General features: G+C 47.1%; 4 protein-coding genes across 4 annotated transcripts in view; 3 read left to right on the top strand and 1 right to left on the bottom strand.

Moving 5' to 3' along the window:
* The first annotated feature begins 3592 nt into the window (after positions 1–3592).
* LOC125767275 (uncharacterized) lies at positions 3593–5689 on the top strand. The gene is made up of 5 exons (XM_049433699.1): positions 3593–4215; positions 4294–4424; positions 4501–4876; positions 4944–5252; positions 5314–5689. The coding sequence occupies exons 1-5, from the start codon at positions 4060–4062 to the stop codon at positions 5569–5571; spliced, it is 1230 nt and encodes a 409-aa protein (XP_049289656.1). The 5' UTR covers positions 3593–4059; the 3' UTR covers positions 5572–5689.
* Positions 5690–5768: 79 nt separating this feature from the next.
* Positions 5769–7517, top strand: LOC125767282 (transmembrane protein 135-like). The gene is made up of 4 exons (XM_049433712.1): positions 5769–5924; positions 6014–6144; positions 6211–6334; positions 6397–7517. The coding sequence occupies exons 1-4, from the start codon at positions 5769–5771 to the stop codon at positions 7207–7209; spliced, it is 1224 nt and encodes a 407-aa protein (XP_049289669.1). The 3' UTR covers positions 7210–7517.
* Positions 7518–9946: 2429 nt separating this feature from the next.
* Positions 9947–14422, bottom strand: part of LOC125767220 (cation-independent mannose-6-phosphate receptor) — a 58837-nt gene continuing 54361 nt past the window's right edge. The window contains exons 4-6 of the mRNA XM_049433578.1: positions 10915–11128; positions 10676–10836; positions 9947–10587 (exon numbers count right to left, since the gene is read on the bottom strand). Coding sequence (XP_049289535.1) covers positions 10507–10587; positions 10676–10836; positions 10915–11128 — 456 coding nt within the window. The 3' untranslated portion in view covers positions 9947–10506. The remainder of the gene's footprint in view (positions 10588–10675; positions 10837–10914; positions 11129–14422) is intronic.
* On the top strand, positions 12215–12879 carry LOC125767317 (uncharacterized). Its single transcript, XM_049433786.1, has 2 exons — positions 12215–12273; positions 12416–12879. Exons 1-2 carry the CDS (start codon positions 12267–12269, stop codon positions 12712–12714), a joined length of 306 nt encoding a protein of 101 aa, XP_049289743.1. The 5' UTR covers positions 12215–12266; the 3' UTR covers positions 12715–12879.

Genomic DNA, 14422 nt, shown 5'->3' with positions numbered 1-14422 from the left:
TGGTTCCACGTTTTGCGCACTGCACACCTCGTCTGGTGAGGTAAGGTTTTGCGTAGCTGTGGAAGATATTAACCTGCAGCTATCTATAGCTTTTCATTTCACCTTTAAAATCTAGATCGATGACTTCTCAGCGGTACCAAAAACCTAGCATGCTCGTTTTGTCCTCCACTCCACTCGCAAGGCAGAGTGGAGAAGTATCCGTGGTGACCATTTATCATCCCAAGCCCAGGCGTTGAGTTATCGTGGCTTTGGTAGATGGGAAGATTTACAAGCGAACGGGCAACCATCGTTCCCAGTGGACGGTACCGAGCAGTAGCATCAGCCGTAATCCAGCCAACCTGCCGACATGATTGAGTGTTCATTACATATTGCCCCGTTTACCAACAGGATTGGGTTTTCTGCATCCGTACCGATACCGAGATAGACACTAGACTTCCCAAAACTGACACTTTATCGAAACAACATTCGCAATCGGTCCATCAAACGGAGGCGACCATTTCGACTCCGGTGTCTGCTTCAACACACATCGCTGGATGGGTTTTTGGTTTGGTGGCTTGTTGCTTTTTAACCAACTCGAAAGCAACTTTACGCGTTTGTACTGCAACAAACAAACAAAACACTGACAGCCTCACCGTTAGCTATGGTAAATATTATACCTTCTGCGAGGATGACGCACTGCAACGTCAGCATTACAGAGACGAAAGCAAGCAAGCAACAAAAAATATGAAGGCTATAAAATAAAGTTTGCAGCTCGAAATGTGTCTGTGGTTTTTTTTGCTGCCAAATAATTGAAACACGTTTACGTTTTTTTGGATGTGGTTGTACAAGAAGTCCAACAGCTTTGGTAGAAGAATCTATCATTGTGATCACCCAGGAGAAGGGGTTCTTGAGGGTTACTTGTTTTTTTTTGTCGGTCTACTGGACGTTAAAGTACCCATGCTGTAAGAAGGTCACATGTCATTAAAGCACTCGCTATAAACTTTGCTATAAAATGTGAATGTTTGTCAAATGTACGAAAGTATTATGCAATCCACAATTCCGAGCTGAGCTAACTGTCAAACTAAGTAGTGTGAAGCTTGAAGAAAGCAATAAAAGCATGCTAGATACTAAAATTAAGGCGCTTTATCACTATTATCTTAACCGTCCTCCATATTACCTAATTCGCAAATGCTTCAAACTGACGAGAAGTACCTTGTGGTACAGTAATATGCTACTTATCCTACGTCGTTCGTAGCAAATCGCTAAATTTGAGACAATTTGAGCTGCCGGCGACGTATGCGTGCGTGTGGTTCCGTTGTGTATGACCTCGCCCGTATGACGGGGGGGAACAGAATTTGTACTTGTTGTGGTGGGCAAGGAGGCACTGGTCCGGAAGGGTCCGGTTACCGATTTTCTACCATTACCATGCATTTATACGTAAGTTGTTTAGCTGCCTCAGAGAGTGCCTCAATTTTTTGTTCCTTCTTACCCATTCCCTCAGCTATTCCATCGCAACTCGCTATAGCCACGATGGTACTCGAGATAGCAAGAGTAGGAGAGAGAGAGAGAGAGAGAGCGAGAAAGAGTGAGAGGCACACAGAACGAAACGCTAATCCAAAAGCTCAACGATGACAATCCTCGGTGCGCACGCGATAGTTCGGCGGCTAATTAATGCTAAGGTGGTATAGTTGGTGAAGCCGAATTGGTTCGCCAACATTGCTTATTGCTGTACGTTTGCTGCTGTTGCTGTTGTTGCCGTGGTGGTGGTGGGAGACTACACGTTTTGCACGTGTGTTCTGTCCGGGCCGGTCATCGTCGGGTCGTTGAAGATGGGGAAAGAAGATCGTCACCGTTGTTAGGGTGTCAGTGCGCAAAGAGACACCAAACGAAACCATTTGTAAAGCGTGCGAGGTAAGCTTACGGCAGCGCACTCTGTTAGAAGCAAGAGAAGCAAACACTCCAGCAGGCAATGTCAGCGCTCAGCAAGTACTTTGAGCAGGCGATTGCGGGCGCTAGCTGCCGGGAGATTCTGCATCCCGGGTTCGATTGTGGACGGTTTGCGTGGAATAACTTGTTCGGTACCGTACGCTCCAACGTACACTTCTTCCTGCCGATATCGTTGCTCCGGTTGCTGCTGCTCGTCTACAACCGGCGTGCCGTATCGGTGGCGATTCTTCAGCAAACTTCCCGCGAGTTCGGGGCGATGATGCTGAATGCGCTCTGTGTGGCCAACTGTTGGACGGGCATGTTTTGTTTGATCATGCGCACTACCGGTCGAATACATGACAACTATTCTGTGTCGTTGGCACCACTGTTCGGTTCGTGCGCCATGTTTCTAATGCCGTCGTACGTACAGACGACCCACGCCAAGGCTATCGTCGTTGCGGTAAGTGTTACAATTATCTCCATGGTTTTGGTGGTTTTGAATTCTTCATGTCAGTGTATCTAATGCATCTATTCCCGGATATCAACACACACAGAATCTCGAGTGTTGGATCAAATCGCGTGAAGGCAAACTTTTCGCGTGGATGCGCGAATCCCGAGCCATTGGTACGGTCTGCTTCATGCTCATCAGTGCCGGTATTGCAAGGTATGCGCGCAAAACACGCCACCGGACGGAGTTTTGGTTCATACAGCCACTCAAACGCAGCTACCATCAACCGTCTCAGGAGAAGGTCAACGGGACAGTCTGTGAGCGTGTTTGCTATCATCAGGAAAGTACCTGCGCACGCTACGTGCTGAACGGTATGCGTACGTACTTCACCTTTGGTGCGATTCTAGAGCTAGCCCGACGTCTGGTTGTCACCATCGGCCAACTACATCAGACACCCGCCGAAAAGCTTCGATCACTGTTACGTCTCCGCTACAGACTGATACTCTTCCTGACGCTCTACAACGGAACATTTCGGGTAAGTGAAGATACACCAAAAAAAAACCCAGACAGACTGCAGAAGTCCTTGCTCCACATTTTCTAATCAGGTTCAAGCGCAACCGTGTATGACCTAGTGGCTCACTACCGGACGCACCCAATCCAATTGGCCAAGACGCACACGACTGCATAAACTTAGCATTTTGATATATTGTTTTACTTTTTTTTTGCAGCTAGTGACGTGTTTACTAGCCCGGCGACGCCAAGAGGTGAAGGAGCACGATAACACGCTTGCCGGTTTCGCAAGTGGCTGCTGGTACTACTTATATCCTAGCTACAATATCTTCAATCTAGCCGTCTGCGCCTTAACACAGGTAGAGTGTGATTACTTTTAACAATTGATCTTAAAAGTAGCTTTCCATGTTTATGCCCTTTATTCTTAGACGAATTGGAACTTCTTGATGGAAAAGTATGCAAAGATCGCGCTCGTACAGCGTCTTGATCGTGTCTCCTTCTCATCACTCGTATGGATCGTATCGATGTGCTATGTTACGTACTCCCGTGCCTACTACCCGTGGGCGATGTCTAAGTTTGCCCTAAAATTTATCGACATCTGTTCCAACTATGCGTAAGTGTTTGAATTGAAATTAATGGAAAAAGAATCCCTTGCTTAATATAGCTTATTATCCTTCCTAGCTCCCGAACCGCATCAGAGAATTTCGCTGCTCGATTCTTAACCTCACATTGATGTGGTCGTGTTGAATGGGATGCTGCCATGTTTGGTTCTTATTTACACTATTTAACGTGGTTTGGATTAACTTTTAATTTTTACTGCAAATGGTTAAAAAAAAAGCTAGATGTGTATAGAATGTGACATAGTTTTGTATATCCAAGCAAAGTTTGATGAGTGTTAGTTGTGTAATATGTTTTGCTAGCCAAAGAATGTCCTTTATAAGCTGTTTTCTTCAATGAAATAATAGACCTACTAGCGCCATCTGTGTGTCAAGTTAGGAACGAAAGCACTGGCCATCGGTGTTTTATGCGCTACAACCATGTCCGCATGAGCTCCACCTGGAATAACTCCACGTCAATGACCTTTCGTGCATAATTTCTAACCCGTGTGCCATGTACGCAGCAAGAACGTATAGCCATTTGAACGTGACAAGCCGATGGTTTAGGACGCGTGTATAGTGTGCCGAAGAAACCAAATCATGTCCGAGCTGAGCAAGTGCTTCTATCAAGTGACGGCGGGCCGCTCCTGTCGTGATCTGTGCCATCCGGAGTATGCCACCTGTTGGCAATCGTTCGTAGGCATTACGAAAACATTGCTACCCGGCAGCTACAAACTGTATCTATCACTGCTGGTGGTAAGCGATCCCAACATCAACCAACCGAGCCAATCAACCAATCTAGAAACTTGACGCATTCTTTCCACATCGTATCAGATCCCGCCGCTGGTGAAGGGTGGTGGCTATACGGCGGAATACTGGAGAAACCACATCCTGGGCTATGTGTCGATTTCGTTCAAAACCTACATCGAAGCAATCACCGGCCTGACGCTACAATGTCTATTCTAGTAGGAATACGAACGCTTAGTTTTGTTTTGTGTATCAAAAACCATAAAAACAAATAATTCCTCTCTCACGGTATAGTACACTATTCGGCAAGCTGCACTACTACTGGCTGATGGGTGTACCAGGTGTCGTTAGTGCGGCACTAGTTCCAAAACTACCGAAAGTACACTTACGTCTCCAGGGCATTACCTACTTCAACATGATGCTGGAGGTGATGATCAAGAAGAGCAAGCTACGGTATGTGCAGAAATTGCGCCAGTCGAAACTTTGGGCAACCGTTTGCTTCATGCTGTTCAGTGCCAAAATTATGGACGTGCTGCGGACAGGGACAGTCAACCAGTTCTGGATCATGTACCCGGCAACGTCGAAGCATGACAAAATGGAAAACACTCCTCAGAAGCGGAAATCTACACCTTGCCTGCATGATGCCTCCTGCCAATCGTATGTTTTTGATGTGGGTGATGTACCTGACAGAGACCTGAGTATGTCAAACGATCTTACCAGAGCAATTTACTTTACAGGGCATCTGGAAGTACGCGTTGACTGGTTTTACTATTGAAGCCGCCCGTGCGCTAGTGTCCAAGGGATCACTAATGTACGGGGAACCTTCGCGATTTCTTCTGGAACTGCGAAAAGCCATCGGTTTAGAATTACCCCTCTTTCTAGCGTCGTACGTTGGTAGCTTCCGGTGTATTAGCTGCTGGTTAGCGCATCATACTGGGAGCGAACGTTCTGGACATGCCAGACTAGCCGGACTGCTCAGCGGTGTCAGCTACTTGATCTATCCGAAGTATCAGATATTCACACTTGGTTTTACAAAACTTCTGGAGGTAAGAAATATGGTTCCTTCGTTCGCTCTTCCACTTTGCTACTCCCTTACTACCTTCACAGATGTCCTGGGAGCATCATCTCAATACATCCAAAGAGAAATCCGGCTGGTTGAAGTTACTGCAGCGCATACCCTTCCTGCGCATTGTCCACATGTTATCGATCGGTTATATGTACCATGCGCTTGTCTTTCATTCGCATCTCTCGCCACCGTTCAACGCGAAATGCGTCAACTACTGTTCCGGCTTCCGTGTGGAGCGCATCAAGCGACGACTCGTCTCGTGGATGCTCGAACATTCGTGGAGTGCCGTGCGCCAATGAACCAACAGCCAAAACAGCGCAGCACGATTATTGTTTTTGGCAACTTCATAACGCTTTCGTTCATATTCTTCGTGGTATTGTGACACACGGTGTCAATAAACAGGATGGCGCCTTAGTATTGGTTTGTAGTGATCGCGTTCCATCTAAAGACACCCGAAAAAACTGTACGCACTCAACACGCCAGCTCAGTGAGCGGTATGGTGTCATCAAGTAAGCTGTTCGATCGTGTTGCGGCCGGCCGGAACTGCCGTGACCTTTGGCATCCACGGTTCGCCAGCTGCCTCCGGTACAATGTGCACTTCTGGCGCACTATAATGCCGGGCAGCTTCAAGCTGTACATTCCGCTGCTAGTGGTACGCCTTTCGATATGTTTGCAGGGCCATGTGTGCTGCTTCTGTCGTGTGTCGGTTGTTGTTCTGACTGTCTCTTGTCTTGTCGTCAGCTACCGCCACTGGTGAAACTAAACGATGTTACGGTACGATATCTGGTCGAGCACACGCTACAGTACGTGTACATTTCACTCTGCACCTACATACAGGCGGCCCTGTCCCTTTCGGCCCAATGTGTACTACAGTGAGTGATATCTAAGCCACAGTAACTAGCGGGCAGCTTTCACTATATTCGTAAAATACTCGACAGCAACTTACTGGGCCGGCTCAACTACTGGTGTGTGATGTTCTGGCCCTGCTTACTTGGTGTTGCGATTGGACCACCCTTACCCAAGCAACTGCTGCGTCTTCAAGCAATCACCTTCTTCAACATGGTAACCGATCTTGGTGGTATCTAAGCGGAGCTCCTCACACTAACCACATCAACCAATTACAGAGCCTGGAAGCAGCAGTCCGTAAGAGTACTACGCCTGCCATACAGTTTGCACGTCGCTCCAAAACGCTAGCCACGCTTACCTTTATGGCGTTCAGCTCCATTATTCTTACCTGTCTGCGTAGCGGTGTTGTGAAACAGTTCTGGCTCGTCAATCCACTCCAGGACGCTCCACTCTCAAGCAAACCGACCGACAGTGTTTGCAGTCATGCTGGCAGATGCTGGCAGTATCTTGCAGACGGCATGCTCAAGTACGGCATGGTTGGCGTCATCCTCGAGGCGGGACGTGCCGTACTGCGCAAATCCACCTTGCTCGCACAAAATCCACTAGCGATATTTGGGCACGAATTCCGCGCTGCCTGCAATCTTAAGCTGGGCATGTTTCTAGCGTGCTATGTCGGTATCTTTCGAGCCGTTTGTTGTCTGCTGGGACGTTTGAATGCGCGGGAAGAAGTTGCACATGCAGCGGTGGCTGGATTTTTAGCTGGCGTTCCTTACTGTCTCTATCCGACCTATCAAATCTATACGCTCGGGTTAACCAAAGCCATCGAGATGGGTTGGGAGTACTGCGGTAATAGAACACTGGCTGTCACCAAGCCGCAGGCGAGCATTACCGGGAGTTTGCTACGGCAGTTACATCGTCTCCCAATGTTACGGCTCGTGCAAATGTTTTCCTTCGGTTATTTGGGGCACGTTTACGCATTCTACCCACACGTATCACCCATCTTCCACCAGAAAGCGATGGACGTTTGTTCCACCAATCTAACGCTGGATATGAAACGTCGTATCGCCACGTGGCTGTCGGAAGTTATGTGACACGTGGGATTATGTGATAGTTTTTTTTGGCTTTCCTAGCTTGCGGTGGAGGAATATTACCGTGTTTATCTTTCTATTTGGATTTTACTCTATCTCGCGTACATAAAACTTTAATTTCATCTGTTAATATTTTAAAAATTCAAATTAAACTCGTTCGTAACGCTTCGTAACGGGGTTGTAAAAAGCTAACACAGGCTAAAGCTCACACACCGCTCAAGCTTACACGTGGTTGCTTTTGTGTTGACAGCTCCATCTAGCGGAAAACATCCGAACCAACGCACAATTTGACAGCGATTGTCAAACCAAAAACCAAAACAAAACAATTCGTAAATATACGCCACCCTAAGCGTTCCCGTGGGCAGAAATGTCGTTCATTTTACGCCAAAGGACGTTTTCATTTACAACCAGCACGTTTGCAAACGTTCGTGCCGGTTTGTGTGTGCTTCGAGCCAGCCCGGTACCACGGGTTACACAACGCAATCAACTGTGCAGTGAGCGGCCACCGTCAACATTGCTGGTGCATCAACTATCAGCATTACACAACCATCAGCCGGTGCGTGGTAAATCGAAAAAATCCAGCAAACAGTCTGCCCGAACTGTGGACGATGATTTGGACGATGAGGAGGAACGGAAAGACGGTGTGGACGAGTACGAGGAGCTGCTCGAGGACAAACACAACCGTACGGTTCGTGTCACGGTGAACTCGATGCGGGCGGATCTGCTGCTAAAGGCCGGATTGGGGATTGCGCGTAACAAGGTGGAAACACTGTTCTACGACAGCAAGATACGGGTGAACGGCAAGCGGTTGATGAAGAAGAGCGCACAGCTCGAGGTGGAGGACGAGATCGATGTGGTGCGCGGACCAAGTCCATCCAATCCGGACCATTTGATCGTATCGCGGGTGGAGATCGTATCGGTAACACCACGCACGGAGAATCTATCCGTAACGCTGCGACGGCACAAATCGCTAATCATAGAGAACTACAAAGACCACGGTTCGCATGGTGACGGTCAGGACAAATAGTTAGGTTAGTGGCTGTGGATGTGTTAGCACAGGGAGATTAGTATATTAGTACGTGTAACTAAGCAACTAACTGAATATATTGATAACTTGTAAAAAGAGATCCAATTCGTTTCTCAAAACAGCTATTCGATTGATTGCTTAACACTCGGGGTGGTTTGATAGATTTGATGTGTCCGCTAGAAAAGCCGGACGATTGGCTGAGGACGATGCACGACCGTGAGCGGTTTAAGGGGACTTCTGAAGTTGAGAAGCGCCTGATAAGTGGATAAGGTTTGATAGATGTTTCGTTGCTGCGCTTTATGATTTATTGTACAGCTTGAAATGATTATTGGCTCACAAGCAGACACAGGAACAACACATTTTTTATGAACAGATATAGTACATACACGCGCATATAGCGGTCAATTGCCGGAAATCGTTCTCCACCCGTCGTTTTAGGTGCCTTATCGTATCTTGTTTTCGACGTACGGTGCGTTTCCTTGGATGGGATCTCTTATCTTAAAGTATAAACCAAATCGCTACGTTTCACAATTGCAGGAGAACTAGACGGGACAGAAATTAACCCAATCGGCTGGAAAGACGCACTGCTGCAGACCGTAATGGAAATAGGTACCGGCAGCGCACGGTCTCATCAGGGCCTCCCAGAACCCGGTTGGTCGCGGTACGCACTGCCAGTAGAACGATCGGTTGGTATGTGGATAGAGGATTGGATCTTCCTGCACGCAGGTCGGTGGCTGACACAATGTCCATTCAGGACTGGTGGTCGTCGGTTGCGTCACGGTTGTTGATGCAGTTTCCGTTGTGGTTGGGTCAGTATCACCACCGGTAGGTCCCGGTGTGTTGTCACCGAAGCTACACTCACGTTGCCACCGGTGCACCGTAATGCAGGCCTGATAGCGCATGCTAAATAGTAACCCGAACGGACAGTTGCGCAACACCGGCGCTATGCCACCAGTTGCCTGCGGTATGCACTGCAGAAACGTGGACGGTTCCTCGACCGGCCACAAATGGCGCAGATCGGCCGCAGTATCGCAGCGCACCTCCGCACACGGCTGCAACGGTTCCAGGCCGGGCAAATCGGCGCACGGTTCCTCCCATACGGTCGGCTCGATACACATCTGGCGTGCGAAATGGAACAATCGCCGACCGGTACAGGGATGGCGCACCAGCTCCCATGGTGTGCCCGTTGGTTCACAGCGCACGAAAAAGTTTGGATCTTCAAACGGCCATACGGTCGCACGATCCTGCTCGGTAACGCAGCTCGGTACGACACAGTCGACGGGATACAGGCGGGCAGTAACACTTTCCGCCCAACCGACAGTGACACAAGCACCACAATACAACAGCACAAAGACAAACAGCTTTTCCATTGCCTTTCCGTTTCGATGTCAAACACTCGAATGGGGCGCAGGATTTAAGCACCCGCGGAAAAATAGCATCACATCCCGCTATCAATAGCTATCAGAGTGGAGCAAAAGGACAACAACCACAACAAAGAAACCAACCTACGGAAGGCCATGAAAGAATGCCGCGCACGGGTAATCTATCCGATGCGTATGATGGCTGATTAATCAAGTATATCGACCGAACTCTGCGTCCTATCTTTATAGGTTTAGGGGCCAGTGTCAGTGATACGCGTTCGGAGGCGGCGTTAGGGTACACTTCCTTTCTTTCCGCAAGCAAGCAACATTTATACGACGCAAGGCGGCATAGTAGAATGTACAGTGCATCTTTTTATTTGATCCTAGAGCATCGACCACATTTTTTATCTCTTCATACTATTCACACACACACAAACACGCAGGACAAAAAACGCGAGCGCACACATGCAGTCATATATATATAAACATCTTACTAGCTAAACACGCCACTACTCTGCTCCGCCATTTTGTTTCTCATACTCCATCACAGTAGCTCACAGCAATTGCCCAAGGACGACAAGGTGCTTAGTAGGAGGCGTTAGCGTTATTACCGTTGAAATCATTCCCGCTAGTCTGCTGCCGGGGGGGATCTTCTTCTTTGTAGGATAGATATTTTAAGATATACTGGCCGCTGGTTAGTCTTCTTTATCACATCCTGGTCTTCAGAGAAAGGGGGGATCGATAACAACAGAAAATAAAACGTATCTTGCGCCCCCTATGCATTTGGTTTCAAAAGGAACATTTTTGCAAGTACAAAATGGTTTCGCTACTATATGCTCAATAACAACAAAAAAAACATAAGTACATCCAAGTGTCCTCGGAGGAGGCGTTAGGAGGTTGTTGCGATCGTTCTTATATCAACATATCATCATCACTATCAGACAGGACGTTCGATGGATTCAGCAGCAGGCTAGACGTTTCACTGTTGTCCACCTACAAGACGGCAAAACAAAACAAAAACCCCCCGTTTTACTCTAAAACACTACGAGAGGCGCCAACACAGCCGTACTATATTACTCACGCGCGAATACGTCGTGCTGGGGAAATCGTTTATCACCCAGAACGAACCACGGCACAGCAGTATCGAGTGCAGCTGATGGCAGCGATCCGGATGTCGTCGCACGATGTACAGCGTACCGACACTCAGGGTTGTTACCGCGGTGAGACATATCATGACGATACCTACGGAAATATCGGTATAAGATCTACGGTTTGATAAACTGCGAAACAATGTTTTGAGGAAACATTGCCGACACCTACCGAACGCTCCCAAGCCTGCACCTTCGGGCTGAACCTTTGTCCCGATCGGTTCTGTGCTGGTAACCGTGGGCACCGTGGTTGGATGGGTGGTAGAATGTGCTGGACTTTTCGTTGGGTTTGTCGGCACACTGTCATCATGTATAGTCGCATTGCGACCAACCAAAGCACAAACAGTTGGTGACTGCTTTTTGATGATTTCGAAACAGGATGTTGACTGCAACGAACAAATATAGCAAGCGCATAAGATAAGTTGATATTCTACGGTTGAAAGATATCTACATTTTCTATCTATCTAATCTAATATCTATCTATTCTAAGCTAGAGAATGATGCATAAGTCCTGGAAAGAGTTTGAAGTAGACTGTGATGATCTCTGCTATATTTTGATGATTGCTAAGAATAGTATATCTGCAATATTTACTTCGGAATATAGTTTACTTTGTTACGATCAGATAAGCAATATCTACAATGTACTTATTTAGATAATTACAGATTCTTTTATCAGTAGCTCACAGTCTGTACGACGTATAGCCCTTAGTCGCTGCCGCTACGGAAGTCTACTAAGTGTTAATGTCCTAAGAAAGGACAGAATAACGAACGTAGGAGGAATGACATCAATCACGTTCTCCACATGTCAGGAAATATGATTGTCGTACTGATACGCGACGTTCTGGAGTAATTCACTCGACTTTATAGATATGTCTTAGCAAAACCTCGTGAGGTTATAGTGTTGCAGAAGAAAGATGTGGAATCTAGACATACGGTCAAGGCTTTCTAGCGTAGATTTCCAAAAAGTTGTGTACTATAACATGGTAATAGTATATCCATATAGCAATAGCTTATCTCCTTCACTACTACGCATGGTGATAACCCTAATACACAAGATCTGTGTATAATATTCCAGTAAATTGTTTAATCTCCAATATCAAAGTGTTGGCGTGGTTAAGAAATTTGCAAGTAGAATGTCCATTCAGAGTTCTTAGGATCCCTTGTTCTTGAGAGTTGCTCTGTAGAAATAGTGTCCATAAAGCGCATGTACGTTTGTCCACAAAGATACTTCGCTCATTCGCATGAAGTCACCGGTTTTGTTTTTGGTAACTTCGTCAGTGACAAAGGAATTTTGTATGCGGTAAACAGTTTCTCTACTTAAGTTAATTGTATCGCCCCCCGTTGTTCTGAGTGCTTGCTCACGGCACAGCATCGATATCGAAGGCGATTGTATCTTTCCAATGCCCGTGAAAGATAACGGTGCTGGTGTTTTGCTGGTAAGAATGTGATGAAGTCACCCGCGAAGGGTATAAAACACCCCTTCGCACTGATTTGTCCTATGACATTTCCATTCCAGTTTGCAAGATGAAAGGTAAGTACACCGGTAACGCTGTTGAGTGAGGAAAAAAGTGAATACCTTCGTACCCCGTGATGGCATAAAAAGCCTGGACCGGTGTGTGTACTAAAAGATGTGTGTTAATTATAAACGATCTTCAACCGTCGTCTAACCGTAGTGTTACTGCTAGCGTTGATGCTGCTGTGTGTGGTGCTGGGTGCTACTGAGGCAGCCCGGTGTATACGAGACAACAGCAACGGTGAGCCTGGATGCAAAACGAAGGAAGAAATCGACCAAGGCTACTGGCGCCACAACTACGATCCGACGCGCTACTGGGAGTGCACGAAGTTGAACGAGCGTGCCATCTTGCGCTCGTGTCAGGATCAGGCGTTCCATCCGACGCAGCTCGACTGTGTCGACTGGAATGACTGGGAGTGGGAACCGGTGTGCGCTCCACTCTCCCGACCAGACCAGTAGTGATGGAGAAGGTGTAACCATCTACCAGACAGCAAACCATGCTGTAGCTGGTAGTCACCTCTAAAGAACAGACCGAGCGACCAAAAAAAAAAATGGTTGTGTTCAGGTTTTTGGAAATAAAGCAAGTTCAAACAACAACAAACTGTGAAACAACGATCAAACAATCTGTTCTTCAATCGATACACACCTATCACAGCTCCCTAGGGGAGTGTTCCCTCCGATCTTACATTCTTATCTAATTCAACACATCACGGGTTAATTTCTATGTATCAGTACTATTTATTCTACTTCGCTTCAGTATAGTCTGTGTTCCACCAGCTACAATACAAGCACATTCACAAGCACAAACGATCGTTCAACGCACCGCTGATCACCGTTCTTCAGCAGGAAGACCAATTTCTTGTGGCGACGCACGCCTGCTTAGAGAACTGAAACAGTGTCCCGGGTGCGCAGGAATTCAGCTCGATCATCCAGTATCCCGTCGGTGCTGGTCGGCACCGTATGAACTGGGTCGCGTCCGGCGATGCCCACAGTGTATTGAGATCCTTCGCCGTGGTGCAGGCCGGTTGCGGACAGTTGACGTTCATCGGACGTATGGTCCAGCGCGGGTTTGCCGTACCATCGCCACCGTCCGACGGTGTCGTGCGAACGCCCACGCTTAATCCAACCAAAAGGAACAGCGCTAGTTTAGTACACGAGCGGTTCATTGCAGTGCGTAGAAACGTATACACCACAACGATCCCTTTCCTCCCATCGGCAGTGCTGTACGGCACTGGTGGTGCTGGTAGATGCTTTTATAGCTTCCCGGCCAACGCTGCCAGCAGACGGACAGTTGTCTTGTACCGATGACAGCCGGCTGACGGCATGATACAAAACGGGTAGCGTGTTCAACGTCACTCCGATCGTGATCGGAACGTGGGAAACATGAAACATAACATACACACAATTGACGTCGTACCGTCGTTGTGAACTACGTGAAAACGGTGTAATCAATTTGAATATCAAATAACTACAATTATAGTTTTAAAATTATTATTTAAAGCGTGCTGTACAGTAAGCGTCAAGTTAATCCACTAATTAAAGCGATTAGTTTTAACTGTAAATAAACGTTCCTTCTACATCGTATTGCATACTTTTCGGCGCACAATATTACCCCTAAATGTATGCTCTATTAATTCGCCACAATGCGCTGCATCATCTTGAAATGCACCGGAAAGCGTGTTATCAAGCTAAACCATGCAGTAAACATCTTTGCGAGTGAAACTGGCCCCAAAAATAGCAACATAAAAATGGTAAGCTCTTTTATATACGTACGTAGTACGGCTTTTAGTACAGATCTTATCGGTCACTGTCACAAGGAGTTAGGCGATCGGCTTCCCGTTGATAAATCGGGTTTGTTGATTACAGTAACCACCAAGTCAAGATGCACGCTAAAGGGCAACCCGTGCCATAGTTGACATGAAATAAAAAAAAAACCCCTCCTCAACCAGCTCAGCACGGAAATGCTGGTGATCCGTTTACAGACGTCAATGTGAAGATGGCGCGTTGTCATCGATAATGCCGCAACAAACACGTACCGGACAAGCACGTTGTCGCACACCTGATGATGATTGACCTTTAAATTACAACCTACTCAACCACTGCCAAGTTGATGCTCTTCCCTTGAACAGCTTTTCTGCACAAAAACTCCAACAAAAAAACACCAAAA

Source organism: Anopheles funestus, chromosome X (genome assembly GCF_943734845.2).
Source record: "Anopheles funestus chromosome X, idAnoFuneDA-416_04, whole genome shotgun sequence".
NCBI lineage: Eukaryota > Metazoa > Arthropoda > Insecta > Diptera > Culicidae > Anopheles > Anopheles funestus.
The sequence above is the reverse complement of the archived record's forward strand: the minus strand, read 5'-3'. Positions and strand labels throughout refer to the sequence as shown.